Below are 15327 nucleotides of genomic sequence, written 5' to 3'. Positions count from 1 at the left end.
TTGTTTAATATCTTTCCCAATAGCCTGGAAACTCCGTAAGAGCAAACCACGTCTGTCTTGTTCACCACGTTGTACACATGATGCCTAGCACAGTACTAACACTTAGTAGGCTGTCAACAAATGTTAACTTGAATCAGACCCTTAAGACTCACCTCAAACATCATCATCTTTGGGAAAGTGTCCCTGAGCCTCTGACACTCCAATAGTTACCTCTCTCATGCGCTTCAAAGGCTGCCTGCTCACATCTGTTACAGTGCAGTGGAGTTCTTTAATGGTGTGTCTCTCCCAGTAGGCTCTGAAGTTCTAAAAGCCAGAAACTGTGTCATCTTCATCCTTCTTACTCATGACACTCTGTATCACCTAGTATACTCTAAGGAGCTGAAGAAATGCCTACTGGGCAGATTATTGAGCCATGTTTGCACTTGGAGAGCCCTCAGCTATGGACCACACCTATGGCTCAAACAGGAATTACATGTAAGCATTGGCTAAACAGGTCACATCTTTCTGAAGCATCCATTTTAACCCAATGTTCCAGGAGAGGAGACATTTATATAAACTGTGTGTGTGTGTGTGGTGACTTGAATTCAAAATATTCACTAAATGTTACTATAGTCACTAAATTTTAAGTGAAACAGGAACTTCAACAAAGCAAATTTACCATGGGTCTCCTTGTCCACCCTGTTTAGGAGCATGTATTCCCTCTTCTCTGCTGTCCTTCAGTAGCTTGCCACCTTAGAAGTAGAAAAGTCACGCCTCCATGATTAAAAAGAAAGTTAATGACAATGACAAAGCTGGAATTAAAGTCTAGTGGTCTTTTCATTCTACTGCCCAAGTTAGCTGTCTCCTCACACCTATAGCATGGTCAAATGCATCCTAATGCACTCTCAATAAATATGTTCAGATACAAATTCCATTCAGCATATTAAATTTAGGCTGAAGGGGAGAAGGTCAAAAGGAGTCATAGTCTGAAGATATCTTCAGTAATAGGTGTACGGCATGTTTATAGATTTCATATTAAATTTACTTTATAGGTAGCTTTCCTAGCATACGTGCTCCTATTCTATGATGGTGGTTCATTCAAATCCTATCTACCCCCTCTAATGTTCTCAGTGTGTACCTTTATTTTTAAAGGGCATCATTTAAAGAGGATGGGAGAGAAATACCATGTGGGCACTGTATTTTGTCCTGAGGACAAAATGCTAGGTACAACGCAAGGACTAAAGACTATAGTCCCTACAGTGCCCTGCCGCTGCTGCTGCTACTGCACAAAAACACCTAGCATTTGTCTAGGGATTTTCATTCACAACAAAGCTTTGACACACATGATCTTATTCACTCCCCACAACAACTCTAGTTTGGGAAACTCAAAGTAGCACTCCATTCGATTGCTAGCTGTATGCAAGTGTTTTGGTTAAAAAGCCTAACAACCCCCTAGGGATTATGGGGGCCTGCTGCTTCAACAACCCCGCAGCATGGGAATAAAGGTATTTCTTCGGTCACAATGTAATCATGGCAACAGAAAGCACCCACCCTTCCCACTCTGACCCACACAGTCTGTCGAGGCAATTAATCAGCACTCCTGGTGGTTTTCCTATAGGATGCCAGTTCCTTTGCCAATCAAGTCTTTCCAGAGTGTAGCGGGGCCACACCCCCGGAGAGGCCTCTGGGAGGGAAGGTGCTCTAGCCCACAGGAGTGAAAGCTGATACTCTGGTTGACCCGCCAGTGAAACTTACAGGCGGATCCTCCCGGGCCTCAGTTTCCCTATCTCTAAAATGGGCTACCCCTCTCTTGATTAGTTCCCTCTCTGTTCCCGCTGGGCCACTAGGAAGTGAAATCAGTGCCTAACCACAGCTGAAGGTCCTCTGTTAGGCTCCAGTCGCCGCGCCGGGCATGCTCAGTTGCTGGGGCCGGCTCGGCTCCGGGAGTAGGAAGCAGCTTTGCGCGCCGGGGCGGCCGATGCGGGCACTTTGAAGAATCACGTGTGTTGAGGCCCTCTTAAAGAGACAGGCACCTACTTTTCCCTCCACCCTAAACACGCCCTGAGGGCGGCGGCGACCGTGGTAATTGCAACTGCTCAGGGGCAGGGCTTGCCCCAGCGCCGAGTAGTGGCAACGGCGTGGTTGCGTCGGGGGTGCCTGGGAGCCGGTAGTCCCGGGGGCCTGAAATCGGCAGCTTCCCGGGCAGACACACTCTCCCTCTGGAAGAGGTGCCGCCGAGTCAGCGCGGGGCAGCGTGAGCGCCCTGAGGTGCTTCCTCAGTTGAGGAGAGGTGGGGTTACAGGGCACAGGTGACAGGGCCGGAGAAAGATGGAGCAGCCCGGGGCGGCGGCGTCGGGAGCGGGAGGCGGCAGCGAGGAACCCGGTGGGGGCCGGAGCAACAAGCGGAGCGCGGGGAACCGGGCCGCCAATGAAGAGGAAACGAAAAACAAACCCAAATTGGTGAGTGCTCCCGCAGCCCCCGCCGGCCTTAGGGACAGGGAGAGCCCCGGGATCCTCCTGTCGTTGAACACGGGGGCACCCGGGGCCCCCTCCCAAGGGTGACCGCGACCTCGCTGTGCAACTCGGGGAGCCGCTAAAGGAGTGGCCACGCCGAGGCGCGGAGACGGCGTGGGGGCGGAAGAGCACCCCCTTCTCTACTTAACCCCTTTCTCACTCTAGTAAGCCCGGGAGGCGGTGCGGGAAGGAGAAAGGCCCAGCCCCAACTTGGGGACACCCCGAGTAGTGGGTAGGGCTGTTGTTTGTCTAACTTGTGGGCGCAAACCTTTGCGCGATTCCATTCTCCTCCCACCTCTTGTCAGTTGCTGTTTTGCCTCCTAACGCGTAGGGTCCGGGGCGGGGGAACCTCCTTGCTTTTTAATTCCAAGTCCTTGGGAGCCCACCTACAGCCTTGCAAATCAAGAAGAACACTATTTAGGCTCTCAGGCTTTCTACTTTACCAGAAATCTCAGGAAGAGGCGCCTACGTGCCTTTTTCCTCCTCCTTGCCTCTCTCCATGTGCTCGCCAAAGAAACGTTTTTTTGGAAGGGTGGGGGCGCGTGGGAGTTGGAGGCTGAGTGAGGTACCACCAACTGTCTGGTGTGTGTAATAGGCATAGTCATACAGTACTTCCACTTAGTTGATTAAGAACGCTCAAAAGCAGTAGGCACAAACTGTGCAAATCTCACCGTCCTGATAGTGCGAACCGGTGGTAGCAGTCCATTTCCTGCCACTGAATGTGCAGAGGAATGAAATCGATGAGGCCTGGTATTGCATTGGGAAATACTGGAGTTTCCTCAGATCATCAAAACAGTTCCGCTTTTTGTAAACTTTCTAATTTGGGTGGTATGAGGGGAAAAGGTCTTACTGTACAAATTCAGCAGATACTCCTTAGAGCTGGATTCTTAGTCCAGATTGAAGCATAAGCCACATGTTGCATATATAGATTTCAGGTTTAACTAGCAACTTGATTATAATAGACAAGGAAGGAGAGGGTGACATAAAGCCATTTCTTACGGCATTTGGCCATTTGGTATGGATCCAGTACAAAACTGTGGTTTAATCAGTGATAAAAAATTTAAGTAAAAAGTTAACTGATGGTTTCCACAAAGGGTTTAGTACATCTAGCAAGAATCTACCACTTTAATAAGTATGCTTTCGAGAAAAAAACACTTATCACTGTTAGTAACAACACCTTGATTATATTCTTCTCTTCCCTTTAGTCTTTTGTCATGTTTCATCTTGTATGTTTTACTTGCTTTGACAAGGTAACTAGATAGTTAGGAGATCGTATCATTTTCAGTTCCTGGCTAACTTCACTGTTCCGTGTTGAACATAGCTTGATACGGTAGAACAGATATTCGAATCCAAGAGTTTGTTAATATTAACACGAATTTTCTTTTTTTGCTCGGACATAACTTTCGAGCCTTACATGATTTTACAAGCAGATGTGTCAGAGTTAACAAAAACAAATTTAGGAAGACATTGTAGCGCATTTTAAGGCAAGCACGTTAAGCAAACAGTAAGATTTAGTAAACTTTTCAGGAAAGAATTTATCGGGTTTCTTAACAGTTTGCTAGTAAGATAAAACTTGACTTAGATGAAATTTTATTATTTTGAGTATTATGTTAATAATCTCTGAGCTAGCCCTTAATTTATGTGTGTATAAGAGTGTAAAGGAATTGTGGTATGGGATTATAAAAAGCCATATGGTGATAGAAATTGTTTGTGTAGGTGATCTTGGGAGATAGGGGTTCTTAAACTCATGAAATTGTATGAAAATATTTGAGTGTATGTGGGTACATTTATTTTTCTGGGCCCCATAGCTCTCATCAGTTTCTCAAAGGCATTCATTACCTGTAGAAGAGTAAGAACTATGGCATTAGAAAAGATAGAAAGTAAAGGAAAGGACAGATGATTCCACTCTAAGTTACCAGATAGGGAAGAAGGGAAATGGCATTGACCACACAGGTGGTTGATATTGAAAGTAATTCTTTTGGTAAAAAAGAACTACACAATGTCTACATAGCTTAGATTAAAATTTCCACTACATAGGAAAATTAATTTAGTTGCTCTAGTATAGTAGATTCATAAAGTATAAGGCTTGTGTAGTTCGGTTGTTTTCATTTAGTTCCTCAGAGTTCTGGAGAAACGGAAATGGAAAGCATATTTTCTATAAAGAGGAATTGCTTTTATTTATATCCTCAACTTTTTAATGAGTATTAGTGAGAACTTTTTCAGAGTGGCATTTCAACACTATAATGACTTCTATTTAAGATTAGTTAAATAAAAATTTAATGAAATTCACTTCAGTTTTCTTCATATAAACATCCTCATAATGACCCTTTCATTTTGATTCTTTTAAAATAAGGCATTCCTGTCTTGGACTCATCACATTTTGAATAATGCATTAGTAGTAGAGTTTGGATTTTATGTAACTATTTTGGTTAAGCCCAGATTGCAACATGTCATCAAACAGCATGAATCTTAGATTAATTTGTAATTTGATGTCAACCATGGAATGCATTTTGTTAAATTGAGTAGAAGAGAAAGCTCTAGAAGTGTTATGAAGGAACTACATCTTGAATCCCACTTATTTAAGGCAGCAACTTAACCGTTAAGAGAGGCCAGGCCGGGCATGGTGGCTCATACCTGTAATCCCAGCACTTTGGGAGGCTGAGGCAAGCGGATCACGAGGTCAAGAGATCAAGACCATCCTGGCTAACGTGGTGAAACCCAGTCTCACTAAAAATACAAAAATTAGCTGGGTGTGGTGGAATGGAGGCTGAGGCAGGAGAATCTTGAACCCAGGAGGTGGAGGTTGCAGTGAGCTGAGATTGCACCACTACACTCTAGCCTGGGCAACAGAGCGAGACTCCATCTTAAAAAAAAAAGAAAAGAAAAGAAGGAGAGAGGCCAATGTTGAGGCAGAACACCATACTCCCCACACCACACGGTAGTGTAGAGTGACCTAACAGTATCTGATGTTTTTGCATTTTGACTTTGTGTTTCTGTATAATTTTGAAGCCTTTAGTTTTTCAAACAGTAAAGTTAAATGAGTTAGTTTTTCTGGTTATTATGTAACTTTCTATTTGGTTATTTGTTTACAACTGGATAAATTATGTTTTGATTTTTTTTCTTTTTTTGAGACACAGTCTTGCTCTGTTGCCCAAGCTGGAGTGCAGTGGTGTGATCTCAGCTCACTGCAACTTCCGCCACCTGGGTTCAAGATTCTCCTGCCTCAGCCTCCTGAGCAGCTGGGATTACAGGCATGCGTCACCATGCCCAGCTAATCTTTTTTGTATTTTTGTAGAGACAGGGTTTCACCATGTTGGCCAGGCTGGTCTCATACTCCTGACCTCAGGTGATCCGCCTGCCTCAGCTTCCCAAAGTGCTGGGATACAGGCGTGAGCCACTGCACCCAGCCTTGATTTTTAATGATAAGGTATGAGCAACAATGATTTCATTTATGCAACACAGGTTTACTGAGTACCTACTGTGTGCTAGGCACAATTCTAAGGGTTGGTGACACAAAGATACTTGTAGTCGACTGAGACAGACAGGGAAGTTAATTGATGATTAAAACACAATGTGAGCCAGATGTGGTACCTTGTGCCTGTAATCCCAGCTACACAGGCTGCTAAGGCAGGAGGATTGCTTGAGCTCAGAAGTTTGAAGCTGCAGTGAGCTATGACTGTACCACCGTATTACAGCCTTGGTGACAGAGAACTCATCTCTTTAAAGAAAAAGCAATGTGATAAGTTGCTATAGGAATATGCATGGTGGTGGTGGGTGGTCATGGAGAGGCATCTAGTGGAATTGCATGCTTGAGTAAGAAAAGGCTTATCATAGTGGGTGACATTTGCAGCAAGGCTGAAGAAAATAGGTAAGGCATTCTAGGCTGAAAAAACAACATATACAAAGGTAAACAGATAAGAGAGCATACCCAATAAATAAAGTTCACTTAGATGAATATGGCTGAAACAAAGGGTACACTTGGTAGACGTGGTAGAAAAGAGATGGGGTCCGGATCATGATGGATCTTGTGTACCCTGTTAGAGTTTCAACTTCTTTCTGAAAGTAGGGGTAAGCCATTGAAGAAATTAAAGTGGAGAATGACCTGGTCAGATTTGTGTTTCAGAAGAAATCTTTGGAGAATTTCTTGGAAAGGCATGCTAGAATGGAGGCAGGAAGGTTAGAAGGAGCAGAGTGGCATTAAAGAGTTTTTGATGTTTAGAGACCTGGATTCCAGTTGCAGCTCATCCATTCATCCATTTACCAGCTCATCCATTTACTAGGCGTTTTTCTCTGCACTTCAGTTTCCTTCTGCCACCTCTGTTGCCTCTCCTTAGTGCCACCCACCCTGAACATCCCCACCAAATCTGAAATGTCCACCCCTTTCTCTTTTATAACTTTCACTCCTTTTCACAGCCCAGCTCATGTCTCAATATTCTCTCATTCTTCCATTAAACCTCCACCGATTACTTCAGTTTAGTGAGGGCTTTCTTTCTTCTGAATTCATAACTGTCATGAGTCTAAATGTTACATGCTGATCTTGTCTCTGCAAAGATTTATAAACTGCCTCTGGGAAGGGGTTCCATTTTATGTCTGTTCTTGAAAACCTGCAGGCTGGTACTTGGGTGCAAAACTACTCAGTAAATAATTATTAGCTGGGGATATTTTCCCCTATACCCAGATATTTTGAGAGTGTCAACTGGTGAAAAGAAGCTTTTTAAAAAAAATAAATGTTTATTTGTATGTGCCTTTTTTTTTTTTTTTTGGTATATTTACTCCATCAAATGAAACTATCCATACATTCCTCTTTGTCTTTTCTCCAATTTTGAAACTCAATACACTTCTTCAGGGCTGTGAGAACTCTCCTACCCTGCCCCCGCCCCCCTCCCACCTTGTTTGAATTCTTGTGATGTCAGAGCCGAAACTTCCAAGGACAGAAACAGTACCAACACTGATGAGCCAAGTAACATTTTACTCTTATTAGCAGGAGACTTCAGATTATTGACAATAGAATATGGAACAGAGAGCCAAAAGACCTGGGTTCCAGTGTCCCATCTATCTTTTATTTGCTTGTGATTTCTGATAAGCCATTTAGCACCAGAAGTTTGAGCTATTTGATTAATGTCTGCCAGTTGGAGATAATGCTGCCTGCCTGATTTGCTTCACAAGGTGTTTTAGATAAAATACAGTAATGAACGAGAAAGCATTAAGAAATTCTATATTGTTACACAAATCTAGAGCATTTTTATTAACCCCTTATATTACTTGAATCAAATGTGATTATGGTTGGATGGTTTAATGGCTTTCTTGCATTTTGACAGCACTAACATTATTACTGTATGAAGTACCATAATATTGTTATATGTTGAAAGATTTCTTATTCTCTCCCCAGTACCATTTGTCCCTTTGGAGGATTATACATTCTCTCCTTTTACTAATATTTTATTCTGTTGAATGAATATAAGATGTGAGTTTAATGTTTTTCCATGATAATTTTTTGAAGCACCAGGCTACCCTTTTCCTTCAGTGTGTCAATTTGAGACATTAAATTTTTTTTAAACAAAACTTCCATTTGATATCTGTGACATTATGCCTTGTCAGGCAGCTTACTGCCTTTGTACAAATAAGGAAACTGAGTCACTGAAATTATAAGGGGACTGATTTAGAGATAAGTTTAAAAGCTACCTCCTCTATTGTAGAAATTATCCATAGCACTGAGTCATTGTGCTTCAGGGATTCTGAAGGTGAAACAGTTATTCAATTTCTTTTTTTGTTCCTTTTTGGAACAATTGTAATTGTAATCCACCTAGATATTACTAAGCTCTGACAGTAGCAACATGTTATTGAAGTGAAATCATTCTTTTCCAACCTGGTCTCAAAGAACACTGTGAATAACAGCATGCATAATATATAGTAATTTATATAAATCAGCACATCTGATTAAATGTTTCTGGGTACCACTAGCACCACAGGGGTTATTATTGAAGCCCCAACTTGTCCCTACTCCTGTATTCAGTGTACCATGCAGAAGAGACCAGTTCCTTCTGCTGGATTTGGGGTGTTTAATACATTTTTTTCCCCTCAAGGCAGGAAAAACTATGATGATGTCCAGGTGACTTAAAATATAGCGATAGGCTGGCTTGATATCCAAGTGGGCATGTTGTGGAAGACACCCATTGTGGAAGACAGCTCAAAATTGATGCATTTAAAGAAAGATTAAGATAAATTTTCACAAAGCTATTTATTGTGAATATCAGTAATGGAAAAAAATTCCATTACTAATTTAAAACTTACTTACCTGATCAGGCTGTATCTGTTTCTAAATAATATACTCTGACTGTAGCTTAAACAGACAACTGAATTCCGGTATTTACTAGCTTTGTGTGAGGTTCCCTGGCAGGGCAGGGTATCGGTCCCTTTCTCATGAAAGAATGTAGAAAACAAAATTCTTACTGATCACCATTTACATAGGCTTTGGTTTACTGAATATTTTACTATATTGTATTGCTTAAGGAGAGTAAGCTACATTGCTATGAGTACCTACCAGCATATTGGTCACCAGCTGTATACAGTGTGGCCTGTTAATGAGTGAGAAGCTTCTAGGTGGCTATTGAAGCAGGCCTAGTAGGAATCCAACACTTCATTAGGAAGGAATTATTCTGAAATGGCTGTTGACTCAATCACCTGGCAATTCTGGCTCTCACCCAAGGGAAAAGAGATTTTGGGTACAATCCTTTTTAAAAAATCTATTTAACAACAAATAATCTATTTGTTGTTCTGTGATACAGACATCCAGGCTTTATAAAGAAAGAGCTGCTCAAAATTAAGATAAATTTTAACCTACCCTTAATTTGTTGGTCTGCTATTAAGCTAAAAGTAAAAGAGATAAAGTTTTAAACTTCATAATATGAGCCACTTAATAAGACTTTTACAAAACTTAAATTTTCAATCATGCTAAAAGGTAGAATAGTACAATGAACCACCACCATCTATCCATTGCCCAGATAAAAGTTATCTACATTTTGCAACATTTGCTTTATTCATCCTTTATTTTTTCCTTGCTAAAGTATTTTAGTGCAAATCTCAGATATCTTGTCATTTTACTCCTACATACTGTCATGTCTTTAAAAATTAAAATTAACATATTCCTCGGTATCATCTAGCATTCATTCCATAATCAAATATCATCAATTGGCTAAAAAAAATAGATTTTTGGTCTAATGTGTGCCTAATTAACGTACATGTCACTGAACTCCTTAAACAAATACAGCTTTAAATTAATGGTAAAATCCTTTTCAGAGTTACTCCACATAAAGTGCTATCATAAAGCATCAGCCCAAATTAAGTTCACTTCTGTCTTTAATTCTGTAGAAGTATCTGGAAAGGTTGACTATACGAGGGTGGGTTGATTCCTTGGAACAACTATTATGTACCATCAAAAATAGACCAAATTAGTTTTGGCTTTACTCATCGGTTGGGTAATCACTCATTCTTCTTTTTGCAATTTGTGAAGTGGGGTGGGGCTTATGTGTAAGAATTTTCCTCTCAGGGAAATGCTGTAAATAGTTAGGCAAAGGAAAATTGTTCTTCAGTTCTCTAGATAAAGATTTCATATGACTCTTTGACACACACACACACAGACACACACACATACACACACAGCCCACCGCAACAACTAAGTTTACGTTACTGGCTCTAGTTTTATTTCAAAACAAATGCCAGTTTGCTCTATATTTGTATTTCAGCCCCTTTGATATAGAGTAGGTTGCTGAATCTGGATAATTGGGGGAGTAAACCTTTACAAAGAAGTTATCCTTATTGAGATGTTTGTGGGCTTACAATTGGAAACCAGACTACACTAATGAGGTGATGGAGCTGGGGATGGGTGGAGTGGGCAAGTATGAGAAATCAACTTGGGCAAATGGCCTAGACTCCACACAGATTTACTGAAGAAATTGTGTAACTACTACTTTACAGACACCAGTTTAGTGCTGTTATTGTGCTGAGAGGCAATAGGCATATAATTTTACTAACGGTGAACTCAAGTAGATTTAGGCTAGTAATCCATCTCCACTCTTTAACTTCTAGACTGACCATTTACTAACCCAGTCAGCTGAATACTTTTCCTCAAAATAGATAGATGAGTGATAATTGTGAGAACCAGACAACTGGCATTTTCTCCTTTTGTTTGGCCCAAAGAGGGAAAACTATGGAGGTGGTGTTTTATGTGCTCTGAAATCAATCACTGATAAAGTATTAAATGCTTAGTTGTCTATTGTGCTGGCTCGAACTGTTTACAGAGATTCTATATGTAGATAGCAAGACCTTGTATAGGCTGTAAACTTGCATTGGGAGAGTTAATAATGTATGCGTATAGCAGAGACCAGGTCAGTATGCATGGGTGGGCCCAGATCAAGGGTGTGAGACCACAGACGTCCCACCACTTACTAAATCATGTGCCAGTTACAACACTGTGTCTTCCTGGGGCCACATTTTCTGATTCACACAGAAGCACCATATGGGTTAGCTACTACATTTAAAGCCAGATGGATTTTAGTCTCATACCTGATAAGAAATTCAGCAAGGAGGCTGGGCATGGTGGCTCATGCCTGTAATCCCAGCACTTTGGGAGGCTGAGGCGGTTAGATCACCTGAGTTCGGGAGTTGGACTAGCCTGGCCAACATGGTTAAACCTCATCTCTACTAAAAATACAAAAGATTAGCCAGGTGTGGTGACGGACACCTGTAAACCCAACTACTCGGGAGGCTGAGGCAGAAGAATCGCTTGCACCTGGGAGGCAGAGGTTGCCGTGAGCTGAGATCGTGCCATTGCACTCCAGCCTGGACAACAAGAGTGAAACTCTGTCTCAAAAAAAAAAAAAAAAAAAAAAAAGAAAGAAATTCAGCAAGGAGCAGGAGCAGGACATGGTTTAAAGTCTCACTTAGAGTAGGGCTTTCTTATTTGTCATTGGTTCTGAGAAAAGAATATAAGATGTATATCTCGGCAATATCCTACACCTGATTACTTTTGCTTTTGAATTATTGAAATCTTCAGCTGTAGATGGCTATGCCCCTGAGGGCCTAGGTTGTAGGTTCAATATGTTCATTACCTTCCGTAACTTAAGGCTCCTCCCTTTCTGCAGTCTCAGTAATTTTCTCTACAATTGTTTCACAGAGTTTCATATGGTTACACATTATCTGGGTAAGGCTGCATTGTGGTTTTGTTGTTGTTTTTTTGTTTGTTTTGTTTTGGTTTGGTTTTTTTTGAGACAGAGTCTCACTCTGTTGCCCAGGCTGGAGTGCAGTGGCCCAATCTCCACTCACTGCAACCTCTGCCTCCTGGGTTCAAGTGATTCTCCTACCTCAGCCTCCCGAGTAGCCAGAATTACAGGCTTGCACCACCATGCCCAGCTAATTTTTTTTTTTTTTTTGTAGAGACGGGATTTTACCATGTTTCCCAGGCTAGTCTTGAACTCCTAACCTCAAGTGATCCGCCTGCCTGGGCTAGTCTTGAACTCCTAACCTCAAGTGATCCGCCTGCCCGGGCCTCCCAGAGTGCTGGGATTGCAGGCGTGAGCCACCGCGCCTGGGTGCATTGTTTTTTGAAGTTTGTACCATACTTATTTCCACTTTCATTGCTCATGATACAAGGCAAGAACATATAGAAAGTTAAGATGGGTTAAAATAAATTTGGCAGAGGCATTTCCTCTAATAATATGCTCTGCAATCTGGTACCTCACATTACAAAATCATTTTTCAGAAGAGTTAGTGTGTACATAAAATATTTGTTAATGAAAATAAACTTTTATTAGGGTGCCCTCACCTTGCTTTTCATTGAAATTGCATTAGTTTATATTACCCGGCTCCCCACCCCCACTTTGGTTGACTAGCTAATGGTCTTTTTGTTAAGACAGAGTCTTGCTCTGTCACCCAGGCTGAAGCGCAGTAGCGTGATCTCGGCTCACTGCAACCTCCACTTCTTGGGTTCAAATGATTCTCCTGCCTCAGCCTCCCGAGTGACTGGGATCACAGGTGTGCTTCACCTTGCCTGGCTGATTTTTTTGTATTTTTAGTAGAGACGGGGTTTTGCCATGTTGGCCAGGCTGGTCCTGAACTCCTGGCCTCAAGCGATGTACCTCCCTTGGCCTCCCAAAGTGCTAGAGTCACAGGTGTGAGCCACAATGCCTTGCACTAATGGTCTTTAAACAAGCTATTAAAGGGAAGATAAGTTTATGATTCAAAAATTGCCTGGATTTTATCCATGCTGGCGGTTTGGATTTTCATTTGTTTGTTTTACAAAAGTAGGGCTTCCCTGTATTCTCTTACCTTAAATTCTTAGGCTTCTTTATTACAGCCTATTCTTGCTTCGTCAAACTGTATTCAGATGGTCTTGTAAGTTCCCACGAGAGCCAAATCCTACATTTTTATATAAGCTGAGTCGGTCTGGGACAAAATACTAGATTTTAAATGGCCATTATCTCTGTATAAAATGGAACTGAGGTATTAGTTACATTTTAAATAAGTAGGAACTGTGTAGGGCTCTGGGCCCAATTTTTCACATTCTTCCTATGGGTTCTGTTATAGCTAATGGTAGATCAAGATATGTTACAAATCCCTACTTTCAACCTCTTCTCTCCTCCTTAAATAATGTTACTACTTGCATGTTTATAACTCTGAAGGCCATTTTATTTCTTGTTGTTTTTTACTGATTTCTGTGACTATTATCAATGGTGTATTCTATTGTCTGACCACAGAGATAACAGGCAGAAGGATGGCCATTGGATGTTAAATCAATTACTGAATGTGACGGAGATTTATTTAAAAGCATTTCTTATCCTCATCACCATGTAGTTGTGAACTTGTAGAAACTTCATTTTGATCTCAGCACCACCACTTCATGTTTTTCAAGATTCCCACATTGTATTTTATAGAATCTAATAGTATTTAATATGCTGTACAGAGTTGCAATAAACTAAATAGGATATTTAGCTGATCCTATTGTTTTTTAGGAGCTTGTTTCTGGTTATTTGAAAAGGTTGGGCTGGGTGCAGTGGCTGACGCCTGTAATCCCAGCACTTTGGGAGGCCGAGGCGGGTGGATCACAAGGTCAAGAGATCGAGACCATCCCGGTCAACATGGTGAAACCCCGTCTCTACTAAAAATACAAAAAATTAGCTGGGCATGGTGACGCGTGCCTGTAATCCCAGCTACTTGGGAGACTGAGGCAGGAGAATTGCCTGAACCCAGGAGGCGGAGGTTGCGATGAGCCGAGATCGCGCCATTGCACTCCAGCCTGGGTAACAAGAGCGAAACTCCGTCTAAAAAAAAAAAAAAAAAAATTTTTTTACAAAAAGGTCATATAGAGATAAGCTGACTACTTTTGACAAATGTGACTCTGGGATTGATGACAGATTGCCTCCTTGATCAGTATTAACTCATTTCATCCTCACAGCAATCATTTTATAGGAGAAAAAAATGTCTCAGAGCAGATGAGTAACTGGCCAGAGGATATGCAAAGGTTAATTTAGAATTCAAGACCAATGTGGGGCCAGGCATGGTGGCTCACACCTGTAATCCCAGCCCTTTGTGAGACTGAGGCGGGTGGATCACCAGAGGTCGGGCTTTCGAGACCAGTCTGGCCAATCTGGCAGAACCCTGTCTCTGCTAAAAATACAAAAATTAGCTGGGCATGGTGGCAAGTGCCTGTAATCCCAGCTACTTGGGAGGTTGAGGCAGGAGGATTGCTTCATCCCGGGAAGCTGAGGTTGCAGTGAGCCAAGATCCACCACTGCACTCCAGCCTGGGAGACAGAGTGAGACTCTGTCTCAAAAAAAAAAAATAAAATAAAATAAAATAAAAAATAAAAACAAAGAAACAGAATTCAAGACCAATGTGACTATAAAATGTATGCTTTTAACCATGATTTTCTATACTGCCTGAGAACCTCAAGGTAGCTCTAAATTGAACTGAAGACCTAGTAGTTCTCTAGACTGGTGATGGTGGGCCCTAGCCTAGATTTGCACTGTGCTTATATATAATTTAGAAGACAGAATTCAGGGGCCATTCATTTTAGTGCCATTGTCAAAAAAAAATTCTTTGAATCACTGCCATGAAGTAGTAGGTCAGAAATGTGACCACTAAGAAAAAGCCATGAGGACAAAAGTGATATGGCTGTGGATTTTAAGACTATTTGAACACAGTTCTTAAAAATACCAGCCTGTGATAGCCCACCACTGGAAAAAAAAATTACCCATCTGGCAGTTTGGCCTTTATTAACTAATTGCATGACCAGCAGAAGGCCTGTGTATTTACTGCCATTGCATATTGCATGTGATTTTCTTTTTGTTATTTGTATGTCAGCCTTGTAGAGACTAGCTTCTGAAGAGGTTCCATTGCAAGCCATACTGTCTACTTCATTTTTTAGTTTCTCTCTCTCCTCTATTGCCCACTTCCTTTCTGTTTGTGATCTTTCGCATGAAGTAAAAGTGCTTTGGAAAAATTACTGCTATCTCCTGTTACACAAGTACACGATATGCATTGTTTCTTGTTTAGGGGAGTGCCAAGAACCACCTACCCTCTCCTGCTGCTTCCTGTGTGTGCTTTGCCAAAAGATTGGCTGCTATAAAAGTGTGGTGTATTCAGCCAAGTGCTATCTTTTTAATTAGTTTGCAGAAAGTGTTGTGACAAACTATTTTTGTGTTGATGTGTGACGAGTAATAGAGCCCTAAACTACGGGCTTTAAGTGCCAAACAATATGGGAAGCGCATAATGTAGTTTGAGTTCTAGTCCCCTTACTTTGATTCATCATCTTTCCTCAAAGAAAAAGCCCTTAATTTT

General features: G+C 41.5%; 1 protein-coding gene across 4 annotated transcripts in view; it reads left to right on the top strand.

The window, feature by feature from the left end:
- The first annotated feature begins 2102 nt into the window (after positions 1–2102).
- DIAPH2 (diaphanous related formin 2) overlaps positions 2103–15327 on the top strand; it is a 906017-nt gene continuing 892792 nt past the window's right edge. For all 4 annotated transcript variants that reach the window (XM_064362655.1, XM_064362651.1, XM_064362641.1 and 1 more), the window contains exon 1: positions 2103–2439. In XM_064362655.1, coding sequence (XP_064218725.1) covers positions 2308–2439 — 132 coding nt within the window. In that variant the 5' untranslated portion in view covers positions 2103–2307. The remainder of the gene's footprint in view (positions 2440–15327) is intronic.

The sequence above is a fragment of the Aotus nancymaae genome, unplaced genomic scaffold (genome assembly GCF_030222135.1).
Source record: "Aotus nancymaae isolate 86718 unplaced genomic scaffold, 86718_ANA_hifiasm-v0.15.2.pri h1tg000004l, whole genome shotgun sequence".
Lineage (NCBI taxonomy): Eukaryota > Metazoa > Chordata > Mammalia > Primates > Aotidae > Aotus > Aotus nancymaae.
The sequence above is the reverse complement of the archived record's forward strand: the minus strand, read 5'-3'. Positions and strand labels throughout refer to the sequence as shown.